Below are 25,801 nucleotides of genomic sequence, written 5' to 3' on the forward strand. Positions count from 1 at the left end.
GGTATTGAGGTGCTTTTCTGCTCCTTACCTCAACAACTGAGAGTTTTAATAAGGAAGTATTATTACTGGTATTTACATAACAGTAAACCAATACTGATAAGAACACCGATGTGTTTTGCTAGAAAACTACAACAATTCTCAAAAATGCTTTGTTTTGCCGTATTTACTATCTGACTGCCCTTATCCTGAAGCAGAGGCCATCAACCATTTTGAAATGGTGCAGGAAAAATACCGTCATCACATAGTACCTACCCTAACAGGAGGGCTTCGTGCTTGCACCCTTTGCTGCTGTCCAACTTGAGAGCTCTGCAGGTCCTTTGATCCGCAATTAGCTACAGTGTTGATCGGGACCCTTAAAGCATTTGTGCTACCAGTCCCACCACCAGCGCCGGGTTTTCGAGGCCTCTGTTTGATGCCATCCAGTAGCCTGACAAGCAGAATGTTACTGGGAAGTTCATCAACACTGCAGTCCACTAAAGTCCTGCACTCTGGGCATCGAAGCTCATTTCGAGAGCTCACAATGCCCAGCAGACAGCGTTTACAAAACGTGTGTTGGCAAGGCAAGACTTTCGCAGAAGCATCAAGGCGTTCTAAGCAAACAGGACACTCCAACAGATCCAGCAAAGCTGATTCATCCATTTTCTTTGTATTACTTAACCAAAAAACAAATCTTTGCAGAATTTGTATGTTTTGAGCACTCCAAGGATATCATGTTACATCCATTCCTCTTCTGACTGTGCTCTGAAATTTTTTGAGGGAAAAAGGCATTAATAAGCTGGAAAGAGAGTCAGTAAGACTACGTTATATGAAGATGTTCATACAAAGAGCAAAATAAAAGATCTCTAGATTAACTCAGGTATTTTCAATAAATGAAGGAAACATCAAAATAGCAACAAATAATAATAGCAATCTACATTAATATATCTATTTAGGTGAACTATTATAAACAAATGTTAACAGCAACGGTTTTTAAATTCAAGTCCCCATAAATTTTAATCTTGAGTGATTCTATCTTCTCAAATTTTTCCAGAATGATGAGCTATCCGGTACAGCTTTATAACAAAGCTCGCTTTTCATAGTTCTTGCTTAATACACCTGTATCTCCGAACATTTATTTGAAACCAGCTTTTTTTACAACAAGACGGCAGCGAAGGTGACTACAGCTGGGTCCAAAACAACAGAGCGTACACCAGTAGGGCGTAGCAAAGGGAATTACATTTATGCCGAGACCAAGCCAACAGTGGACTACAGACCTACCGTTTCTATGAAAAGTAACAGCAGCACACTACACACCCCAGTCTTGAAAACGGGCTCTAGCTCACCGGGTTTCAAGCTTGCTGCAGGAACTGACAAGAGGGTTCATTGCAGTGCCGCCTTTAAGAAGCGCTTCAAAAAACTATCGCGAAGTGATTTACAGCAGGAAGTGCTACTGCCATATCGTTAGGACAACACGAGCGCTGCGTATGCAGCCGCAGAGGCAAGCCTTCAGCCAGCTTGTGTGTAGGCAGCGAGGGGCTTGGAAAAAGGGAGGGAGGGAGGGGGGAAGAAAGAAAAAAAATAAATCCCACCACCGAAGAAGCCCCCTGAAAAATATCATTCTGCGGGAAGTCGCACCAGGCTGCTCCCCAGGCGAGAAACCGGCTTGTTGAGCTCGGCAGTCCCCACCGCTACGCGCCCGCGTACTTGGCGCGGCAAGGCAGCCCCAGCCCGGGCCCCGGCCGCTGCCCCTGCGCTTCCCGCGGCGGGGGGCCCGGCGGCGGGCCCGGCCGGCCGCGCAGCCCCGTCCCACCCGCCGGGGGTGCCGGGGCCAGGCTCCGGGCGAAGTTGAGCGCCTCCACCCAGCCCCCGCCGCCGGCCTGCGGAAGCGGCTCCCCGGGCGCCGGACGCGTGCCCAGGCGCTCGTCCCCGCACCTACCTGCTTTCGGGCTCCGCGTCCACCCCGCCTCCTTTATTTATTTATATGGCCCCGCTCCTCCCTTTCAAAGCGATTCGCAGGCAGGCAGACCCCGCGGCGGGCGGTACGCGCCCCTCAGGGGAGAGGGGTGAGCGGCGACGGCAGCCCCAGGAGGTGCATCCCGCGGCCGGCGGGAGGAGGCGGGCGGGGGGCAGGCCCGGGGCGGAGGGCTGTCACCCCGCCCCGCGGCGGGGAGGGTGAAGGCGGGGGGGGTCGGGCCTGCGGCCCCTGCCGAGCCGAGCCGAGCCGCCCCTCAGGGGGCGCGGGAGGGTCCGCGGGGAGGCCGAGCACCGCCCCCCTCCCCCGTCCCTCGCCCGACTCTCACCGTGTGGCGCCGCAGCGGGCCGGACGGGCTGCGCCGCCCCCGCTTTGTTCCCGTGAGGAGCCGCCGCCGCCGGCCCCACCGGTGCCGCTCCCGCCGCGGCAGCGCCGAGGCTCCCGTCCCCTCCCCGCCCCGCCGCGCCGCGCAGGGCTGACGCGAGGGGCGGCACCGCCCCGCCCGGCACCGCCCCGCCGAGGGCGCCGCCCTCCCCGCGGCCCGCGGCCCCCGGCCCGGCCCGGCCCGGCCCGGGCCGCCTCCCCTCGGCGGCAGCACCTCCCCTCACGGGAGGGGGCGGGGCGGGGCCGGGCCGTGACGGCCGCCCGCTCTTCCCCCCTTCCCCCCCCCGCCGCCCCCTCGCCAGGTGCCGCGGGGTGCCGGGTGGGGCTTTCCCGGGACGGGGGATCCGCCGCCGCGCCGCGGGGAGGGCGCTCCCGGCCCGGCAGAAACCTGGGGCTGCCGCCGACAGCGTGGGAGCCGGCGGTGGGGAAGGCGGGAGGGTGGTCGGAGGGTTCCTCCCGCTCTCTGTGGTAAATCGGCGCGCAGTGCCGGCCCAGGGCTGCGAGTCCTCGCGGAAGAAGGAGCCGGAGTGCCCGGAGCCCGGCGGCGGCCCGGGCAGGGAAACGCTCCTCAGGCGGAGCGGGCTTGTGTGGGGCGGAGGGGCCCTCCCTCTCCCGGCGGGGGCACCCGGGCCTCTTCCCCCGGCCGTACGGCCTCTGCTCCCGGCGCGGAGGGCGCAGCGTCCCGGTGGTGGGAAGGGGTGAGGAGGCCGGGCGCGGGGCAGTCGCGGCGCTTCCCGCCTCTGGGCGGTGGTCGGAGGCCGCGGTGGGGGGTGCCCTGCTGCATCAGGTGCTGCCCTCGGGGGCAGCGGTGCCCTCGCAGGTCGCTCCGTGGCGAGGTCGAGTGCGGCGTAACGCATTAAGCTCGGGTGTGCGTGCCCCTGTCAGGGTGGCACAGTTGCTTGTCGGCGTTGCTCAGTTAAGTTGCCCAGTGAGGAGGGCAGAAACTGCCCCCGAAGTGGTGCGGTGTCGCTGGTGACACGGGCACCTGCGTTCAGGAGATGAACCGCTTGCTTTGTGAAAGACTTCTCTACGAGGCTGTGGGAGTGAAGGAGGAAGTAAACCCTAAGGTAGAGGCAAATTACCATAAAATTAAAAAAAAATTAATTTTAAAAAATGCCTTTTTTTTTAATCAGATGAGGCACCTTGTCAATGGATGGTGAAAAAAATCTAGAGAAACGTGTACGTTTCAGTTAATCACCTCATCAGCTGCAACTCAAAAAGGAAGCAATCCTGAAAGCTTCCTTCTTGTGTGTAGTTCTGAGCTATCCAAGTTTCTTGTCATTCTTAGACAATTTTGTGTGCATATAAAAGGGTTTTTGATTTTTGTTGGTGGGGGTTTTTTGGTTTTTTTTTTCATGGGTTGTGTAGGTTTGTGTAAGTTGATACCGTGACAGGCTTTTCTGTCTTGCTTTCTGGATTTGTTAGCTTGGTTGTTTCCTACGGTGTTCTCTATTCTGTGGTTATTAGGATTTCCAAATAAGTGCTCACGCTGAATGCATCTCTGTTGGTTTTATTTTTTTTTAGTAGTAGCAGTAGTAGTAGTAGAAATATTGGAAGCCCTAAATATCTACAGTTCATTAAGAAACAAAGTTTCCTCCCCCATGAATTCTGGAGTTTAGAAAAACTGATACAGATGGGGTTCTGGTCTGTGTCTGCGCTTTCCAGGGAGCATCGTAATATAAATAGAAGAGAAGGGTATAAACATTTGATACTTAAGAATATTCCCATGTCTCATAGGATTCCTCTATTTTGCCGTGTCAGCACTGCCGCTACAGAAAGAAGGGTAATCAGGATGTTTCAAATAGGGACTTGTTGAATCTAAACAAAAGTTCATCTCACAATTGAATTTCCCTTTTGGCCATAGCTTAGCTTTTCCAAAAGATCTCATCAAAGTTGCATGGTAATAATTTGCCAGCCTTTCCAGCATAGTTTTGTAAGCAATGCAGTTATTGTTGCCTAAACTTAGTTTGCTGTCTAAGGAATGTAAAATATCTATTATAACAGTAGAGGAATCTACAATACAGGTGGTGCACCAGGGAAGCAAGATGAAAGTTCAGGGAAGCAGGATAAAAAGATTAGCCCTTTATCAGGGCTGGTCTTTGATAATGTTTTCTGTAAAGTCTGCAAGATACTAAATATATTGTGGGATACTCGCCAAAGCAGTAAACATTCTGAAGAGTATCAGATAAATATGTTACTTCCTGAGCAGCAGCAGTAGTTAATTTTCAAACAAATATAATCTGTGTAAAAAAAACTGTGCGTGTGCGTGCTGGTGTACGCCACTGCCCTCTTACGGATGAAGTGTTTGTCTCGGAGTGGTTGCAATCGTCTGACGCCAGGACTGAAAGCAACAGAATTACTGTTACACTGAAGCATTTATTCATTCTCATTTCCAGCCACAAGCAGGGAACTGTACACTTTGCACATTTTTACATGAGGAGACCTCCCTTCTTGACACCATTCCGTTCTTATGTACAGTTCATTAGTTCCTTGCACAACTTTTACTAAGTAATTGATGCAATGGAGAGATTGCACAGGGCAGAGAACCATTAAAAACACAGACTTGAAGGAAGAGAGGCCCTCCAGTTACTCAAATCCCTGTATTTCTATGATTACAATGTCTATTAATATTTGTTTGTATTTGTGAAAATATATTTTACATGTTTTTGGTGTAATAAATCATACTTCTGAAGTTGGTTTTCAGGCACAAACTTTTTTTTTTCTCCAGCATTGGGGGTTTTTTTCTTTCTTTCTTTCTTTCTATGCTGTTTCTCTTCATCTGGAAGCCATTGGGTAAAGGAAGAAGCAAAGGGCAATAGGCAGAACAGCAAAAGACACAATGTCAGTAGCAGAACTGGTAACGCCTGGTTTCTTTCTTTTTTTTCTGTGTTCTGTGCCCAGCATCCTTGGCGCAATAAACCTACTGTGTCCTCTGTGCTCCTCCTTCCCTTTTGCCGATACCTTCTTTTTCTTCTGTGGACCAACCAGCCTCCTCCCATGTCTTCAGCCCTCTCTGCCAAAACAATCATACTTTATATTCCTCCCTAAACCCTACTGCAGTAATTCCTGTTTCTATCATGTTTCCAAGTATCTTTAGTTTTTCCTCTGTCCTTAAAATGCAAGGCAGTGTATACTGTGCCTGGCTTTGGGCAACACCAGCTAATTGATAAGTTGGCAAGCTAACAAGAAGAGAGAACTTGACCTTTGCTGCACGCTTTTCTGTAGGCTGGACAGTAAATTTTAGATCTTTTCTGGCTATGACCACTGTTTTCCATAAAACCTGTAGAATCTTAATATCTTTACAAATATTCTGTCGGGTTTTGCCAACGAATTATAAATAATTGGGAAGAGGGGCTGAGAGATGCACTCTGTGCTCATTTACATCTAGTTCCTTAGGAAATTTAACGAAGAAGTAGTATGAGACATTTTAGAGTAGGATTCCACTTGTTAGCATGCAAATCTTTTGAAACACAGACATTTGTAAACTAATGCAGGAAAGCATTAAATGCACTAAAATACACTAATGCACTGAAAAACAAAACAAGGTCCAGTCTCCTTTCTAATGCTGCAAAATGTGCCTGAAGATTGTGACCCTGATGGCAGGATAACCTGTGTGCCTGAAAAAGTCATGTTAGCAGTCTGTATATTTGGATTCATAAAACAAAACTGAGTGCTGTGTAGAGAAACCCTGGCCTGTGAGAATAAACGTATGAAAGTATATTTAATTTATTTGTGAATTCCATCCTTAAAATCTTGAGATGACTACAAAAGACTCAAAGGCAATAGGAATCATGGAACAAGAAGTGTTATGTCCTTATCAGAAAGAAAATACAGCAGAAGATAGTGTCTTGTGGCAGTCATAGACCGATTTTTTTTTTTTTTTATTTGTAGGTTCAAGAACGAATTTTAACATTCAGATTATTTCTAATGAGAAGAATAAGCATGTTTTTGTTGTAAGATACATTCTTTGTACTGAACTATTTTTATATCTATTTTTTTTTTGTCAGAATGCTCTTCCCCATTGGTAATATCCACATTAGCCCATTTTTCCCATGCAATATAGATCTCGAGCACAGACCAAAAAGGTTGATCTTATTTCCTTGTAAAATGACCCCTGGAGCTGCAGTGGCACTTTCCTTTCAAAGGCCACACAAAATTCCCACTGACATCAATGTAGTAAGAGTTTACCATTGATGGCCATGCTGATATTGCTGGCTTTTTATTGTCAAGTACAGCACATTGCGAAGCGTGGCCAACTTTCTTCAGTCTCTGGTGGAAATGAGCAAGGATGTTCTTCAAGGAGTTTGTTCTTTTTTCATGAAAGAGTTGGAGATTTTTTTGTGGTTTTGTTTTTGGGGGGTTGAGGGGATTGTGGTTTGGTTTAGGTTTGGGGTTTTTTTTGGTTTGGTTTGGTTTTTTACAACGAGATGTCTATGCTGCAGTTAGCTCTAGCTTTAAATTGTCTAGCACGGTTACTAGTAGCGGAATTCTAGCAGCATTGAGCTCAGCATGGTTGATATTGATCCAGTCAGTTTGCTGGCAAACCGAGTTTTGCGCTGCCCCTGCTGCACTTTTTGTGTTGTGAACTAGTCGTAACTAAATCAATGACTGTAATACAAAGGTACATCTAAGGCTTCTGCATCCTGCCAGAAGCATCTCTGCTGTTCTTTTATTTGTGAGGAGGCAGGAGAAATGGGTTGTGCTTTCAGTACATTTTGACTTCTAGTTTTACATCTTTATTCTGTATTCTAGGCATCTAGCTTGGGGTATAGACAAGAGTTGCCTGGTTGCATCTCAAACCTGACAAGACAGAGATCACATTTGATTTTTGATTGCTTCTTAGTTTCCTGTTTTCTTGAGGAGAGTATCATTTGTGTATTAATGTCATGAACTAGCTCGCTCTGACAACGTGAAGATGGGATCGTACCTTTGCAAATATTGATGCTTTTGTAATAATTTACGTCACGATGAGGGAATATGCAACAGAAAAAGTGGCTGTGGCATTAAAGAGCAAACATGTTACAAATTCTCAGTGTTTAGGTGAGGTCTTTGTTACCTTAAGACATTTCCACCAGGCTGGTCACAGGAAAACACTTACTGGGCTTACGGGTGCTTATGATCCAGATAGCCTAGCTGCAGTGTCCACAGCTGTACCTTGTAGAAATGCAGTAAGGTGTTGGTGTGTTTAGGTGGTCAAGAACTTGATTTAGATGATCATTACACTGATGGGAACATAGTGCCTGCATCTCATTAACCAGCAAGCTTGAAATTTCCGGTGCTACAAACAAGGTTAAAGAAAAACCGAAGGAGAATGTTCATTTAAAGAAATCAAGCTAGGTGGCACAGCTGTGAAGATTTTAGAAGAGATACAGAAATGTTAGAATCCATTCTTAATAAGTTTATTCTAAAATCAAATTGTCTTTTTCCATCCTTGCATGCAGCTGATAAGCCGCAGACCTCATCTGTGTGGCTGAAGAGTATGTCCCAATGCTCCTTTGCCTCTCTAGAGTTAGTGCTGTGCCCACAGGGGAGATTCCTGTGGGGATGGAGGATGCCAGATTCTCTGTTCAATCCTTTCCTAGGTATCTCTCAGTATGATCTAGATCTGCTCTCCCAAAGATTCCCAAGTGATTCAGGATGTAGTTTTAGAATTACTGACTGCCCTAGACTTTTTGGAATACTTCCATGCTGTTTTAATAGTTTGCTATATTGTTAGCAAATTTTGAGCTATTAAAAAGCTATTGATATTTTCCCCACTTGCAAAGGCTACATACAAGACACAGGGTAAAGCTGTTTCATATGAACAGTAAACCAATAATTATATAAATGTTTAAGTAGAATTATTGTGTTACTGACTCTAGACTGAGATCAGGCAGCTGTAATCAACCACTTTGAGTGACAGTGGGCTGGAGTGACTAAACTCCAGTTTTATCTTTGGTGAAGGTTGTGACAAATGTTTGGAGCTTTCAAAACCCAAACAGATGAGATGAGTCGTGGGGCCCAAACAATTTTTTTTCTTTTTAAATAAGCGAAACATCATAAAGGATGTTCAACATTCATAAAAGTTTACTTAAGTCTTCATTACCACACCTCATTACCAAAGTATCTGAAAGAAGCTGAATGTCTGGAGACTGGATACTTGGCATGTATACTATTTGAACAAAAAAATTCAATATTAGATAGGAGGAGGTGGAACTGCTGAGGAGAGTCAGAGACGCTTTTGCATGTAGACTATGCAGAGGGAGGGAGGTTGTGCGCATTGGGAGAAGTCTGTATCCATCATGTCAGATGTACAATTCCTAGTTTCTGTCTTTTGTTGTATTTTGTATTTTTAGAAATGCACTACAGCTTCACTCTCTAAAATCTTGTGAGACAGACAAAGCTAGTCAATAAGTTTCATGAATAGGGAAGAATTCACAGCACTGTGCTATTTTATCTAGACAGGTCCTGCATTCACATTAATCCTCCTAGAGCAAACATCCTTGGCCAAAGCCTCGAGGTCCTATCTTCAGAAAAGCATCCTCCAAAAAGTAGCAGGCTGGAATCTCAGACCTCTTCACTTTTTCACACCAAATATCTTCAGAACATACTAAGCACCCCCTCAGGCTTTCTAAATGAGAATTTTTCAAGTCCGCTCTGAGCATAGGCTCTATGACACGTGATGTAAGCGATGTTATTTCTCTTTTGGGCAACTGCACGACAACATAATGAAAACTCAGAAATTTCTGCATGTTTTAACAAACACCTAATGTATGTCTTAGAATAAAAGCAGTTACTGGAAGTGCATTTACGGAGGAGCAACTCTTAAAAAATGCTTGTGCTTTTGTGGTCATTAAAGCATGAGAAATGTATAGTAACGGCCAAGATACGTCTGTACTGTCGTTTGTGTGTGTTTTATGGTGAGTCCTGCAGTTCCTCCTACTGTCCAAATCGGGAAGTCTGTTGAAAAGCATCATACTCCCCTCACTTACATCTCCTCTGCAGTGAGAGTTGATTTGGATTTTGTCCCAGAACAGTCTGAACGTAGCTGTGCCACACTTCCAGGCTTAGGAGCAGGGATTGGTAAGATGCTCCAGGGTAAAGATGTGACATCTTTCCACATGAAACTCGTGTTTTTAGAGCAAAATCTACATGAAGAATTTGCTAGCTTGTTTGAATTCTAAACCAAGCCATTTTAGAATTTTGAGTGCTGCAACAATTTGATAGTTTGCCAAAAACAACAACAAAAAAAGAGTTGTCATGTTAGTTCTTAAAACCATGCTCAGCTAGTTTTTTGAAAAAGATTTATTTCTTTAAAATAGCATTTTCCTACTAAAACTGCTGGGCTGAGCTATCTGACAGGCAAGTAGAATTATCAGCATGTTTACTTTTCAAACATCTCTGCCACACTTAAACAGTTTTGCTGTGGTATCAAACATACATGAGTGATGAGGTAGGTTTTGTAAGAGTTTATGTACTAGGATATAAAAAGATTAAAATGTGTTACAGCATTTAAAGTGCACCAACATTTCCATTCCAATCTAGTCAAAGCAGTGTCCTTATACCAAGGTAAAGCATTTTCTTTGAGTGAAGCATCCCTTTGTGGAATGTAGACTCAGCTACAAGGAAAGTTGCTTTCCCGTTAGCACAAATTATACTTCTTGTGTCGTCTCAAGGGTACAGAAGCTCCTTTAAAGCTTCAGTATCTGCAGTTTCTGGTACGCTTATGAAAGGAGGTAGGCAGAGGTTTGGATGTGATCAGTATACTGTCCATGTACCATTGTTTTTGTCTGTGATATCTTAGAAGCAAAAACCAAGGATTTCCAATGTAGCTTGACTCCAAAGGAAAGTTTTGAATTACATTGGGATGAAAAGTAAGGGAATAAAGGGACAAGTTCCCCAGTGATTTTTTGCAGAATCTCTCCTATCATTCTGCTACCACAGTTCTTTACAAACAAGGAATGTAGAAAAAAAAACCCCAAACTTTCCTTGTTAAAAATAAGATTAAGGAAGTGAGATAAATTTATGGAGTATTCATGGCACAACTTTGGATTTCTTTTATAAAGCTTGGGACTTAGCTTTTAAGTTGACAAAGACATTGAGACGCAAAATGAATTCTCTGAGGCTGCTAGCACTACAAGGCTATATAATCACTCTGGGATTGCCAAAGATTTTTTTTTTTTTTGTACATTTGTGTCACTCTCACTCCCACACATCTGGCAAGAGAGCTCTCTGCACAGGCTTAGTTGAAAATCTTATCTCATAGATCATTACTAGCAATAAATTCCAGCCTTTGTGCTTACTTATATTGTCCCACAGCCTGGAGTCACTGATTTTGTGGAACTAGGAATTTGGGCTGTAAAATATTTACTCACTAACACACACCAAACAAAAAAAAAAAGCCTCAAAACCAACCCGCTAGCTGTTTCTTTGTGAAGCCAGCTCTGAAAGTTTAAATCATATCAAACTTGACTCTCGGGGCCAAAGAAAACAGGCAGCTGGATTCCATCCCTTTAGCTAAGAATCAGCCCTTAAATACCTCTTAAATACACACTTTATATGAGCTATAGTCAAACTCACTTTCAAGTAATGTTTTCCCGCATGTCCCCAAAAATGCCAACAGCAACTCTCTGCACGTGGATGTGACTAGGGCACTGACAATGGTTAAGTGTGCCAAAAACCTGTTTGCAAGCATCACTGTGAACTGCTAATGCAGTTCTACCACCATTCTTCTCTAAGGTCATACCTACACTAAAAAAAGGATGTATTTTTAATCCATGTCATAGTCCTTAAATATAGCTAAGGCAGCTGTGCTCAAAAGAGCTGTTGGCAAATGGTCTGTGCTAGGTATTTTCTTATGTGCTAGTTGCCATTAGTCAGTGAGCGTTTTTCTGGTACTGCATTCTGGAAGCATTCTTATTTATGGTATTTATTGTGCTGTTCCTTTTCTGTATAACAGGGATGGGGAGCGCGAAGGCAGGGTTACCTCATACATTGAAGACTTCGCAACTAATAACGAAAAAGACTGGAAAGATAAGAGAAGGCAAGACAAATGAGGGGAGGTAATGACTGGCATAGATGCAGTTATCTCTGCAGGATAAATTAAATAATTTGCTGGGGAGGAAACAAAGGGACAATTCCCAGAACTAAACCACAGATCTCCAGTCTAGTGACCGGGCTCCTGCAATACTGTTAATGAGCAGGATCAGAGTTAGTAATGACCAGGAAGTGTTGCTGGGTAGCCGATGCATTCTCTAGGTGTGGTGAGAAATGGTATGGAGATGCTTGAGATGCAGTGTACCCTAATATCCCTCCATTCCTGATCATCAGATTTCAGAAGAAAAATTGGCAGCTGGCAGATAATAAAGTCAGAGTATTTTCCAGGAGTCCCAACAATCATTCTTGAATAACTTACTTACCCCAGCAAAAACATGGCAGAGTAAACAATCAGGGTATAAAGAACTTGAAATGTCTTCCCCTTTTGTTTTCATAGGACAAATGAACAACGTTTTGACTATAGGTAGTGTTCCGTAATATGAAATGTAGTACTTTTAACCAAAATACCAGGATAATCCAGCAACAAGCTGTAACTTAATTTTTGGCATATTTATTTTCAGTTTCCCAAGGGAATACTAGTGAGTGTGTGGAAGTGTTTTTTAACCAATCCTGATACATATCCATATATACTGCCATCTAGAATGGGGTTACTGCATTATAGCTGCTGCGGGAACCTTAACTCACTTTCATTGACTTTAGGAGGATTAAGTCAGAAACTGTACCATTCTAATGCCATTTTTTGTATTTACTTGGCAAATACTCTTGTCAATTTAAAGTTTCCCATGGGAGGTGTCAAGAGGTCACTGAAATTTTCCTGGGTAAGGGAGGGAGAGTGGTTGAAACCTTGGCCTCCCTGCTGCTTCCTTCAGTGTTTTTCTTCATGTCATTAGTGCTGTACTCGGCACTTTTCCCCCAGCTTCCATTAGAAGAGGGAGGGAGGGAGTGAATGTAAAAATGTTAGTGAGAAATGGAGGCAAGAAACACAGAGAAGGCTTCCCTGCTGTTTTATTTGGCTAATCCTAGGCCTCGGTAACAGTAAACTTAGTCACAGAAAGTGAGTATAGAATATATTGTCTAGTATGCACAAAAAACTCCCAGATGCTTTCAGCACATTTTTTTCCCCCCAGTTCATTCCATTATTCTACACAGTCTTCTGTCCAAGGATCACAAAGCCTTCTGACCTCTCTGTTATCCTATGGCAAGGAAATACAGTTCCCTGAGGCTGAAAAAGCACCAGGGTTTGATTTCCAGAAATTAGGTACCTGCAATTTCCATGAACATCAGTGTAACTGTACATGAACAGCACATTTTTCAGACACCACTAAGACAGAAATGAGGAATGGAGGGGCAGGAAAGACACCCCACATCTTACAGGCTTTGTATGCAAGGCTTCTGCATTTAAGCTGAAAATACCTGAGCTGAGGTATCAAAGACAGCTTTGCTAAAGCTAGTGACTGTAGGAAGGGATCTGACCTGTTTCACACTGTGTATTAGTGTGATCCCTCTAACAAGCCCCCATGGTTTATCATATGATAAACCAGGCAATTTCACAATTACTAGATTTTTTTTAAACGATATTTATACATTTCTCACATTTTTAACTGCTGTAAGGCAGAATAAAACACCTGTGGGGAGTTTTGCCAGCAAGTGAAAACAAATACAGTGTTAAGTACATTATGACTTGATTAACGCAAGATAAACATTATCTACTATGCAGATTTTGCTCCTCAGCAGGCCTGTTTCACGTTGTATGTTCATACATAAATTTCTCTTACCAATACCGCACAAGCAGTCTTGCACCATCCTTGACCCATGAGCTTTAGGAACTGTTGCAAAGTGGTATAAGTTATAGCTCCATCTGTTATACCCCATCCTTCTGACAGAGATTGCTTTCACTGTGGCAGAATAAGCAGAATGGAAGATGTGTTCCTATCCTCACCAACTGCAGCTCAGAGTCTGGTGACTTGGCTCAAACCCATCGTCCCAGCAGTTTAATCAAGCGACGATATGCTTTGTGCCAAAGCGTGAGGGTGGGCGCATGTTTCATTCTGCTGGTCCTGATAATCATCAGCAGAGGGAAAGAATAGACAGCTGAGAACAGGAGCATCTTAACGGATCACAGTGGGATTTGACTCAAGCTTTTTTCTAGTGGGAGGCCTTCTGATGTGCTCATCCATGCTCCGCTATTGTATGTACGGCTACAAACTGGTATTTATGGTGGAAAATCTGTCCATTACTGATCTGAGCAGACTATTTACTGTAGTATCACTGCATGGTTAACAAAGGTCGCAGGTCGCAGGATTGAAACTGTGCTGCCTTCCCCAGCTGCCAGAGCTTAACCCCACTGTCTGTTAGAGTCAGAATTTCCTGGAGTCTCTTCCTGGACAAACAAGATTGCCCAGTGTAGAGAAAGCAACAGTGGTCATCTGAGGAAAGGAGGCACTGCAGTGAATTAAGTGAATACAGTGAGTTAAGTTTTTCAGGACGCTGTGATCATTAACTGATGTGCTGAAGTCCATGGTGGAACCGGATATACAATTAAGTGCAGTCAGGCTTTTCAACAGCTGAAAAAAATTGCTATATTATTTGTAGCTAAAAATCACATTAGAGATGTTTTACTGCTGTGGAAATAACTCTCCATATATGTTTACTAACAGTAAAATATAGATCTACTAAATAAGGCTTTAAAACTATTAAGCATGAAAAAATAAAATATACTAATATTTCTTAGAATTAAAAAGTCATGAAAGTATGTTCAGTGTTAAGTCCAAATTTACTCTACTGAGAAGCTCAACTGCCATAATCTTCACCTTTTGATTTCCTCTTACAAAGTTTGAAGAACAAGACTAAAACACTTCAAACTGCCATGTAAGTTATCAAAACTAACGTCAGTGGCAAAGGATCAACTAAGTGTGCTACAATAATGGCCAATTAGATGCATTTTACTACTGTCTTTTAGACGTCTTTATCAAGAGTTGTTACAGCTCAATACAGAGGAAGAAACAGAATTTAGAGGAAGTACAACAGCTACAGCAGTTTATAAAAAGGAGCCTGACGGACCCTGTAACCAGTGGTCACGCTGGTATAGCTGCCCAGTAGACAGACCTCTAGCTCATCATTAATGGCATCTCAGGTTTTCTGTCTTTTCTGTATCCCCACCAAATCAATCACTTCTTCAGAAAAAGGCTGCGTACCTCTTTTTTGCAAAACTACTCTGATAGCATTTAAAATAGTTCTAGCAGCAATAAACCAAACAGCAATGTGAACTCCTGATGGGGAAGGTGGTGGAAGGAAAAAATAGCATCCCTGAAGTATTGCTTGAGATTTAAAATTTTATTAAGATAGCTGGTTTTTGCCTAAAATTTGAATGTGGGGAAGTTTTATCCTACATTGAGGATACAGCAAAAATGCGTACTTCATCCCTTCCCCTTGAGAAGAGATTACTGTCAGGACTGTCTGCAGGATACAGCAAAAATTAGGGTATGTCGAGGACCTGATTATGGTTCCATTATCCGCAGAGCATGTCTGCATCAGCTTGAGCCACAGCACTATTTAAAACGGAACTGTATTTTGTCCTGGCTGACTATAGTCCCTATGGGAACATCCATCAGCCAAGCAGAAGTGACTCATGCAACGCCCCAGCCTCACGCTTGATACAATCAACCTCAGGGATGACTTGTGAAAAAACTGTCACAGCCATCCTGAAACTAAGCAAATGCTACCTCGCTGGAGTTTTCCCTGCTGTGCAACCTGCCTGGTTTTGGCTTTTAATGTGCAGCTAATGTGAAAAAACTCTCCAAGTCTCTGGCTCTGTGAGTTTTTTAAACTGTGTTGTTAAAAAGAGAGTTAATGGAATTAGCTAAATCCTATCTTGGTTTAAAAATGTCTTGGAAATAAAATCTGGAAGGGCACACCAGATCAGAGGTGCTCAAGGCAAGCAATTTAGTAGAAGCAGCTGAACTCCTATATATGTGGCTCACAAGTAACTACAAATTAATATATCTTTATGGAAGCAGTTCAATTAAGGTTTTAGTTGCTGAAGAAATGTTTTAAGACTCTTGCACAAGCCAACTGTTCAAAGTGCTACTATTTGAATTGATGAACTCGTCAGCTCAGCTGGAAAACATACCAACTTGGAAATGCATTTGAAGTCTGTCTAGCATTAACACACAGATTTAATTTAAAGGAAGAAGTTCTTTATGGATTTTAAAACTAGTACTTAAACTCTGCAAATTGCTTCATCTAAACTATGAATAAAAATGGCAAAAAGAAACGTTCTAGGAATGGTAACCATTGGTTTCTATTTTATGCTAAATTTTAGTCTACATGGCTCATGAATGAACAAGTGTTAAAGTAAAGTTTGAGAAAGCACACAATTATTTAGGAAGAAAAATGTTTAAAAGGATTGAAAAATCAAATTCCGTATTTGTGTTTGGTTTATCACAGTTAATAAAATGAAGCAGAGCCTAACTACATTTGAGCCTTGATGAGGCGCTGTTAGTGGAGAGATAAAAGTCAAATCAGTAATTTAGTCAGGGGCACGCTTCTACCCCACCCTCTGGCCGAGGGGAAGGTCGATACAGAGTCCAACCATGCACAACACCGTAACTGTGCTACATGTGTCATATTTTGTTTTATTTAAATTTGCACCTAGGCATGTGGGGAAACTGGACGTACCCTGCCATCCCGCCGATCCCCCAGGAAAAGGAGCGCAAGGATTGCACGACTGATACAAGCTGAGAAGCTCTGCTCTATCTAAAAGCTTGTTACCCAGCTGAATAAGTTCTATGTATTTCTCTGGATCTTTGCTTTGTAAATTATTTGTGAGTAACGTTTCGTAAACGTTTGTGTTCGCGTGTAGGGTTTCAGAACGTGGCCTTGTACAAGGAAATAGTTGTAAATCATGGGAACTTAAGAATTTCCGCGCTGGTTCAGACTCGCCGTCGACCAGCTTCGGGACCCTACCTAGAGCACCAGGTAGCCCCGCCCCTGCCCGGGGCGGGCCCCGCCCCCCCGCCGCGCCCGCCGCTATGCCGCCACCTGGCGGTCGCAGGGCGGCACCGCCGCCCCGTGACAAACGCCCGGGGGCGGGGGCCGTCTATTGTAACCGCCATCTTGGGAAGGCGCAGGTCAACTCCCAGTGGGGGACAGTCAGAGTTGTGAAGGAGCGTAGTTTCCCGTTTCTGCAAACAGACGTGAGAAAAACTATATCTCACGAAAATATTTTCGTAAGTTTTCAACAGATTTAGGCACGCTCGTAAAGCTTCAGAAGAAAAGGGTTAGTAGAGAACACACGTTTGACTAAACATGCAGCGTTTGTGCACCAATCGGAGCACGAGGGAGACAGAAGCACTAAAAGCTGAAATAAGAATTATTGATAAATGATGTAGATGTCTCAAGAGCATAGAGAACCTCGTCAGCAATATGGTACGCCATTCGCTTACAAGACCGCAGAAACGTTTGTGATCTGCTTCGGTTCGCGTTGCCTGGCCAGGCAATACATTTTTCTGGCATACCTTCTAGTAGTAACCCCAAATACACAAAGTTCAGCAAACTGAAGAGCAAAAGCGTCTTCAGGCTCTGTTCTCTGAAAAAGATTTAAGGCACCGATGCTCAGGGTAGGATGACTGTACCTGTTCGGCTCAAAACGAAGCCAGTTAGCAGTCGAGACTCCATCTTCCCGCTGCAGGCCCCGAGGACACATTCTCTCTAGTTCTGCCGCCTCACGGCTGGGGCTCTCCTCCGTTCTGCTGGAGGTCGGAAAACCCCAGGCGGACACACAGCTACAGACAGCGCAGTTAGCCAGGATTGTAGTCCCCTGGTGTCGGGGACTACAATCATGTCTGCAGGGCAGCACAATAGAGGCATTACAGGTTTGGCTTTCTGGGGTTGTGTTTTGGGAGGGGTGGATGCATGGTTTTTTGTTTGTTCATGTTTTCTTTTGGGTTTTTTGTTTTTGTTTTTTTAAGTTTCCTTATCTGAACTGCGGTTGGCTGCAGGGGTCAAGAAGAAAGACTGAGGACAGGGACATAATGTGAAATAGATTACAGAGTATGTTTTGTGCCAAAAATACCATTATATACCTCACTTTGCTGCTAGAATGCAACAGAAGATTCTTTATAATAAATGTAATATAAAGACAGGCCAAATGCTCAACTAATTTCAGTAAGTTATTACATACAGACTAATAAATCATCCTGAAGTCACACTGTCCTTGATGTCGTTACAGTGTACATTAAATAGGGATTTACAAGTTCAGATAAAAGTATTTCTTTAGCAAACTTATTTACTGTGTCATTTTTAAATTAGCTCTTGAGGGATTTCAAGGATATCCAGTATTGGTTGGCAGGTTTGAAGATTATTCTTGAAAAGCTGTGCACAATCTACGCATATTATTCAAATTATTAATTGATAAAAAGCTCTACGTCTGTAAAGCTTGAAGGCTGCAGATTATGCCCATTTTTCTTACCAGAGGCAAGCCAGCACACTGCATAAGAAATGAATGTCAATAATGGTATGATTTCAATTTAAAAAGAACTAAACACCCCCCAACCCGTAACTTAAGTAAGACTGTATCACCTTTAGAAAATTCAAAACCATAGAGTGCAGAATCTACCAGTTGGTGTATTTTCTTCTTTCCATATGGTTAATCTATATTCTTCTAAATCTAAAGGTTTTGGGTCCTCCCTTCCCACAGAAGGTGGGCAAGGTATGACTTGAAAAGCAAACTTGAAAAGGGAAAATAATGCAGACTCATTCTTTATTAAAGTCTTTGGAGTGTGTTTGCTAAATGTCATCGATGATGTAACTCATGAGGATCATCTCTCTGAATAGATTATTCAGCAGTGAAAAGTGGAATGGAAGAGAAGCCTACTGAAAAGCCCCCAAATTTACTGTGGGAATTTTAAACAAACAAACAAACAAACAAACAAAGGATAAGAGAAGCAGCATAGGACAGAACCAGCACTGTTTCCAACAATAACCATACTTTCTCATCAGATGAAGCAAGAGGTGTTTATCAAGTAAGTAAGGATATAAAAAATTAGTATCTTAAAGGCATTTATGATCATTCATTTTATTCTCATCACAGGTTCCCAGGATACAGCTGAAATAGATTAAATTTGGTCTACCTTTAAGAATTGGATGTGTTTGAAAAAAATTAACACTTTTCAGTGGGCAAAACTTTAATAACAACATCATAAAACAATTATACAAAAATCATGTACATATTTTGACAGTTCTAAATTATATATATATATATATATACTTGATTTTACTTTGTGGAAAAGTAACTTTTGACAGTTTTAGACTGTGACTGGCTGTAGCTGGAAAAAAAAAAAATCTATTTTTTTTCTTCCAATAGGGCAGTTGGGAGTTTGACAGTTCATCAGATTTGTAACAAGAGACTTATTGTATGGGTAAGCCAATAAAGCTGGTCCAGAGATGATGACTGGAAAACAACAGCATACCTGATATCTGCCCTGTATAGTACTGCTTTTACAGGAGGAACAAGGAAATGTGGGTCAGAAGAAACCTGTTTTTTCTTTTGGGGTGGTGGAAATCAAGATACAAAACACGAGCCAGAAGGTGAGAAGTATTACATAGCACTTGTGCCTGCAATATTTCATTTTCCCCCATTTGTGCTAGAGCCATGAGTGCAACAGTAAGAATTTAAAAACAAACTGGAAAAAACCCACTCCTTTCACTTCAACAGCAGACTATATTATCATTGATCAGATTACAAAATTCAAAAGAGCTAAATACTTGGGATTTTGGGAAAGGGGTGTGGATGGGGAAGGAGAAGAGGAAGAAAAATATTGGGAAAAAAGTATTCCAGCTCCAACTGAATTTTACCATCTCAAAAAACCCCAGACTTTTCAATGATGGCTGAAGTACTAGTTTGCCTTGATTTAGAAACACCATTTAAGATATTTCAGGTGACACTGGTTAAAAAGTGACAGAACCTTTTAGCTTCAAAATACAGTAATTTTTTTATTAAGAAAAAAGTGAAATACTCAAACTGGACCACTAGATTAAGACGCTCTTAAAATACAACCATGAGGGTCAATAAAAATGAAGTAATTTCTTTATATAGCTGTAGAGAGAGGCTATTTTAAGTATGTAAGTGACTAGCTAGATGTGGGTACTTCCACAACACAGTAATGCTTCCAATTGCTTAACCGTACCAGCCAACTGTTGATATGGCAGAAATTCTGTTTTACATTATAGGTCTCAGTTTTGTATCAGAATATCTACAGGTATTCCTTTCTAGATTTCTTTTGGACTTTGAGAAATTACAGGTTTGGGGATTTTTTTGTTTTGTTGGGTTTTGTTTTGCTTTTTAAATTTTGAGCATCTAATATTTAATGAACACATTTAATGAACATTTAATATGGAAGTACACACAAGAGAAGTGTATCGGTATCCCAGTTTTAAAAGGCATGTTCTTCCGCTTTTTCGTACAATGAATATTCTTTTTTTGAAGTCTTGCTTCTCCTGCCCCATGTTACATTCTCCACTACAATTTGTTATTCAGCTGTGCAGACTTCAAACACCGATATGTAGTGAGTCAGGTTTATTCATCATTATCTGTAAAAAGCAGGAGAGGGAGAGAGACGGGGTAAAAAGGAGTGACAAACACACACAATCAAGTTGGGCTTACTAAACAAACTAGAAACCACAATTTAGTAGGCAATGCTACAAGAATTCATTAAATTGGTCACCAATGAGTTGACTGTTACCAAAACTGCCTTGAAAGCACTATGTGTACAAATACTGAACAACAGGTTGTCTTTCTTGGATTAGTGAATTTAAGATAGTTTCATCTCAAGTGGCCTGCTTCAGTTAGAACAATCCTCTTGGTAAAGAGCAATATAGATTTTTTTTTTCCTAACTTTTCTTATTTCAAGGATATAAAACTTTTGAGACAGAAGCTCATGAACATGCTTCTGACTGTCACTTGTCCTCTATTCACCTTTATTAGCACAGGATTTTTCCTTTAAATATCTGAAATTTAAAGAACTGCTTTAAATGTAGTTCTTTATGTACTTTAGTACTAAAGTACTACATATACTTTAAATGTCTGAAATATAAAGAACTTTTTCTTTACATTTTTGTATGCTACCACAGATTTGTAAAATACAGAATTAGAACTGAAGCTATTAAAAATAGCCATTTGTTAATCAGCATTTTGCAAGATGAAAGTCAGCTTATTTTAATAGGATTCACTCAGACAACAGCTTACAATTTGTATGCCAACATTGCAGCAAATTGTCATTTAAGCCTTTCAGTACTAGTTTTAAAATATCCTTAAGGCAAAGTGGCAAGGAAAAGAAACTAGTAACACTATAGTTACCATTTTCTTCTCATTCTACATTGCCAGTCCTTTGGACACTTGAAAAATGAACTACTAGAATATATCTTTCTAATTCTATCATTAAATCAATAAATTGTGGTTGAAAAAATATTTTTCAGACACTTTTCTGTCATAGTTCTATAACACAGCATGAAAACAACATGGTACTGCTTATTCTTGCTGAGTGGTTCTATTGTATCGGTAGCAATGAAAAACTGGGAAAATATGATTTGTATTAGAAGGTTTTTTAAATATTATCTTTTAAAAAGTTGGGTTGGTTTTTTTTTTTTCAGACTTTCCCCCCCCCAAGCATTTACATGTAAAAACCATAGAAAGCCGTAATCTTATCTGACCCTTTATTCACTGCTGTTGCAACACATTTGTTTAAACAAATTTAATTTGTTTAATTTAAAAGATGCAGAAAGTAGATGTTGGTTAACATCCATTAGAATATTTTTTCAAAATTGAAATACATTAAATAGTGATCATTGCACGCATTTCTAAAACCAATATATAATGCTTCTGATTTCCATAAAAATAATTGTAATTTTAAGATTTCTTTTTTCTCTCTCTCCAGTAAAAACTTTCATCAGTAGAAATCTAAAATTACGTAACTGCAGTTAAATTTTTTACACGAGAGAAAAAAAACCCAAACAAAACCATTTCTCATTAATTGTGGCCTGTGTGCTATTTCATAGAGTGACTCTGAAAGATCTAGGAACTATCAGTCTGCCTAGTAATCTGTGCTAAGCTAGGCAGGGCTCCCAAGCAAGATAAATTCTCTTCATGTATTACTGAGCCACCTGAAAACTAAGATGGATGGTACCTCCACATCAAGTTCTTCTGAAAAATGACGATTATAGGATAAAGAGCCACATGAAATTTTCTTTTCAGAAAAGTAGTAATACTGCAACCCGTTAAAAGCAGAGTTTTGGAAAGAAAATATTATTTTAGCTAAAAATCCATTAACTCTTAAGATTGTTGATTAGATTGTTTTTAATTCTGAAAGCTTTATTCTAGACTTCCATCTTCCCAATCTGTATAACTGTTTTACAGAAATTAAATAATTATACTGCACCTTTCATAAGACAACTATTGTTACAATTGACTATATATACATACATACTGTTAATCAGAGTGGCCAGCATGCTTCATCAGAGTTTGCCACGTTTTCTTGCAGGAATAAAAATACCCTTTGTGAAAAAAATTAATTTTATCAATTTAGCTAATCAATATAACAAAGCACAAATACGTTTTAAAAGTATATTAGAACCTATTGTATATGACCAAGAAAGAACATAAGACAAGCCATAGTTGCCAGGATACAGTAAGATTACCTTCTTGATAGGCTCCGTCTGCCATTACTAGGTGAAGTATTTTGGCATACAGATGTTTGTGTTCATTTCCAAGAACAGTCTGAACTATGGTTGAACAAATATCAATATTTTCATCTTCATCTTCATGTATAGCCTGGGAGAAAGGACAATCCATGTTGCCAAAATTAAAATGGGTATAGAATTAAATAGTTCATATTTATTAAATGCAATTCATGGTTAAATCAAAAAAGTTTTCCTGTTTAATCCACTGGCATGCCATTTCCTCTGTTAATATTTTAGTGTGTTGAAACAGAGTAGAAGACTAAAGAAATAAGCATTGATTCTAGTCACACAATGCAATTAGTTACTGGCACAGTAAACAGCCCTAGCTTGTTTCTTAAAATATTTTCCACTTGAGGTTATTCCACAAACCTTTATTTTCTCATAAACTTCAATGAATTTATCAAAGCCTATTTCCCGCTCAAGGTTGTATCTCAACTCCTCCAAATGGCTGAAAATACTATCACATTCTTCACATTCACTGGCAATCTCTCCATCACTATTATCTGTAAAGAAAGAAAACAACAGTAAAAACCCCTTGGTTTTCCTACATTCTTAATGTTGTTTCCATGTCCCTAAATTTGTTATCCACACAGACCTCTAAACGTAATGAAAGCAAGTAAGCCCAGGAGCACTAGGTGGTTTTGGCAGATGTTCTGAACAACCTGCAAGGAAATAGGAACGGTCCCTTTCTTGACAGCAGAGAAATTCTGAATCCCAAATGGGAAGCATCTACCTGTCTCCTCTAAAACTCCACTCTGATAGTTAGCCATAAGGGTATTCCTACTGAAGAAAAACAAGGTATGGTCTTAAAGCAGACTTTTATTTAGCAAAGCAACGTTAGTAGGTCAAGTTCCATATAACCATTCCACATATGTCGGAGGTGGAACTGATGCAGGGTTCAGTGGCTGTCCCACGCCAGGGAGAAGAGCTCCCGAATGAAGCAGCTGTCTTCTAGCAGAAGATACGGACATGTATATTAAGAATAAATTATTTAATTTCTGCACTGAGATGCATTTTGTTCCACGGAGCAAGTCTAAAAACCCGGTATGAATTTAGCTACAAAGTTCCTAATTCTTTTATGAGTGCATCTCCTTTGTGTAGCAAATTCAGTATGCCATCTGCTGCAATAAGATATGCAAGAGAAATCAAGATGATTTTGCTTATAGGCTACAGAAACCTTACAAATAGGTTTGTAACAGTCAAACGTTAGGTGAGTTTAACAAAAAAAGGATCTATTTAAAAATATAAGATAGAATCCCTATGTAAAATCCTATTATAAAATGCAAACTGCTTTTGCCCAAGAAAAATACTTCCTTAAATAAGTATTTGAATTATGAAGGGACTTATCTACCCAGGGAAGAATATACAACTTTTTAGATTTCAGATCTTATATTACCAAATCTTTAAAAAAATACATAGTATTTCCTGGTAGGTCACAGACTTTCTGAGTTAGTATTAAAACTCCACTAGTTTTCATTCCTATATATGACTAGTGTAAGTTATAATCCTGACCAAATCATATCCCTGATTCAAGTATCAACACTCACATCAACAAGAAATTATCATTGAAATGAAAAGTTGTATATGGGTTAAAGACTCATTAGATGACTTCTAATCTTGTATTTAACTTCTGGATCTTGAACAGATTTGGTTTCAAGTTCTGTCTGTTCCTCTGAGTTTTGAAAGTCTTCCTCCAGCCCCCAACAATGAAACCTGCAATTCTTATGAAACATCATGAATCTAGAAGGTGGGACACTGACACCAAATACCGTAACGCTTGCAACAACAGAATCACAGAAACAGATAGTATTGTATGTTATCGGTGTGTAACATCAGCACTGTCAAAAAATGAAGAAGATGGTATTACCCAAGTTTATTTTACCTTAAAATACTTACTGGAATGTATTATATCAATAATATCTAACAGGTGTATTCACAGGTTTTAAGTTTGTTTGAAATGGTCTTCAACAAACCAAAGTTACACAAAAGCTACATTTTAGATTAGTTATTGATTTTCTACATCTTTCTATATCTATATTTCTAAGTGTACTTTATTCTACAGGAGTAGTAAAATACTTATATTTCAACCAGTATTTAAAAAACAGAACTGAGACTTCAGGACACCATGGTGTATAATAGCTAATTTAAAATGCTTAAAAGCAGTAATAAATTTTTCTGTCTCATTTTTAGTTTGACTGCATTAATAGCTATTTTGGGCTAAGGACAAGTTTAATAATTTCACGTTCCTTTTGACTGCCTGTTAAATTACTTAATTGTAATGTAAGCTGGATCCCAGATACTCCAGTCATGTCAGTTGCTATTTCTTTTTCACTCTTATATTGCAGTCATGATTTATTCAAAACATATGATGTGCACAGTCTTTGATCTTCATTGAAGACAAGTTTTAGACAAATAGAGAAAAAGTGATTTATAATCACTGCCTAACAAATAGCCAACATTTGTAACATTGAAAGTTGCTTAGAAGTTGACCATAACATTCAGAAAGTCTAAATATTATCTGATTTTTTAAAACTTCTGTATAAAAACTATTAATTAGAACTTTATTTCATTGTAAGTATACAATGCAAAAACATTATTCTGTGTTTGAATTGTTAACAACAATAAATAACTTATAAAACAAATATAATAGAAATTATACCTGACTGCCATTCTTCATTAAGTGCACTTTCACTGCTGGGGTTATTTTCGTCTCCTTCATCCAGCTCTGTACCATTTGTTATGCATTCGATGACATTGGCCTTTAAAGTAGACTCCTCCTCTTCACTGAATTCCTCACTAGGCTGCTCACTAAGCAATTGTTCCATTGAGGCCCGGAGCTCCTGCAAATCTGTATCTGCCTCCCCAAACATACTAAAAGAAAGTGATATAAAGTTTATAAAGTTTATATAATTAATACTTTACAAGACAAACTCTGTAGGAAGAGCTCATTCCTTTTGTTAAGCCAACAAATTGGAAAGCCAATGTAGGTGGAGGAAAAAGAGGGGAAAAAACCAAAAAAAACCCCACCAAACAACAAAAAAAAGAGGCAAACATTTGTGTCCTCAGTCCAACATGCTTACAGCACTGATACCATGATATCATGCAAGGCACAGGGAATAAAAATTAGCTGAACAGATAGCAGACCATTTCGTAAAAAGATGATGCTAGGTGCTCAATTCAACTTTATTAGTACGATAATTTCAAAATCTTTGTATTCATGCACTATTATAGACCCCTGGCAACTATAACATTCCCAATCCAGATAAAAATGTGTCTGGAGCAATAGAGATCTAGATCTCATCAGATCATTTTATCCCTCAAAATACCCAAGCTGCAGGCAATAATCAAGAGCCAGGGTCAGATTTTGAAGCCCCTGAAAGAATTTGGGGGACTTAAAGGACATTCCAATACAACAGTAGAGAAGATAGATGAGCAAGATTCCCAGAACATATGAATAAAGGAAATATTCAAGAAATCTTTATTTCTAGAAGAGTGATAGCCATCAACCTTGATCTGCTTCAGCGGAATGCAAGGTGCAGAAGCCAGACAGAATAGCATCTTGGATGGAATTTGGAAAGGAAATTCAGACAGCTATTGTAAGCAGTACATCTCATTAGCTTCTCAATTCTCTGGAACAAGACTCAAAGTAAATGGTGATTCAATACAGGATTTTTAAAGCTTGGGTAAAACCCCCAT

The 25,801-nt window shown here is 40.8% G+C and overlaps 2 protein-coding genes and 2 long non-coding RNA genes across 14 annotated transcripts in view; 2 read left to right on the forward strand and 2 right to left on the reverse strand.

Moving 5' to 3' along the window:
• SH3RF1 (SH3 domain containing ring finger 1) overlaps positions 1-2,425 on the reverse strand; it is a 90,406-nt gene extending 87,981 nt beyond the window's left edge. The window contains exons 1-2 of one of the 2 annotated variants that reach the window (XM_069786788.1): positions 2,280-2,425; positions 253-741 (exon numbers count right to left, since the gene is read on the reverse strand). In XM_069786788.1, coding sequence (XP_069642889.1) covers positions 253-639 — 387 coding nt within the window. In that variant the 5' untranslated portion in view covers positions 640-741; positions 2,280-2,425. Of the gene's footprint in view, positions 1-252; positions 742-1,915; positions 2,085-2,279 lie in introns of those variants that run through there. The other variant, XM_069786798.1, reaches the window with a different exon arrangement.
• A 340-nt stretch (positions 2,426-2,765) lies between these two features.
• Positions 2,766-16,798, forward strand: LOC138686061 (uncharacterized). Its single transcript, XR_011325377.1, has 4 exons — positions 2,766-3,402; positions 11,274-11,376; positions 13,697-13,836; positions 16,026-16,798. It is a non-coding gene; the product is annotated as an uncharacterized lncRNA (long non-coding RNA).
• A 187-nt stretch (positions 16,799-16,985) lies between these two features.
• Positions 16,986-19,176, forward strand: LOC138686060 (uncharacterized). The gene is made up of 3 exons (XR_011325376.1): positions 16,986-17,422; positions 18,206-18,393; positions 18,735-19,176. It is a non-coding gene; the product is annotated as an uncharacterized lncRNA (long non-coding RNA).
• The window catches only part of NEK1 (NIMA related kinase 1), a 50,648-nt gene continuing 43,277 nt past the window's right edge, over positions 18,431-25,801 (reverse strand). For all 10 annotated transcript variants that reach the window (XM_069786844.1, XM_069786821.1, XM_069786875.1 and 7 more), the window contains 4 exons: positions 24,765-24,976; positions 22,475-22,608; positions 22,064-22,196; positions 18,431-19,960 (listed from right to left, as the gene is read on the reverse strand). In XM_069786844.1, coding sequence (XP_069642945.1) covers positions 19,947-19,960; positions 22,064-22,196; positions 22,475-22,608; positions 24,765-24,976 — 493 coding nt within the window. In that variant the 3' untranslated portion in view covers positions 18,431-19,946. The remainder of the gene's footprint in view (positions 19,961-22,063; positions 22,197-22,474; positions 22,609-24,764; positions 24,977-25,801) is intronic.

Source organism: Haliaeetus albicilla, chromosome 1, assembly GCF_947461875.1.
Source record: "Haliaeetus albicilla chromosome 1, bHalAlb1.1, whole genome shotgun sequence".
In the NCBI taxonomy this organism is placed as follows: Eukaryota; Metazoa; Chordata; class Aves; order Accipitriformes; family Accipitridae; genus Haliaeetus; species Haliaeetus albicilla.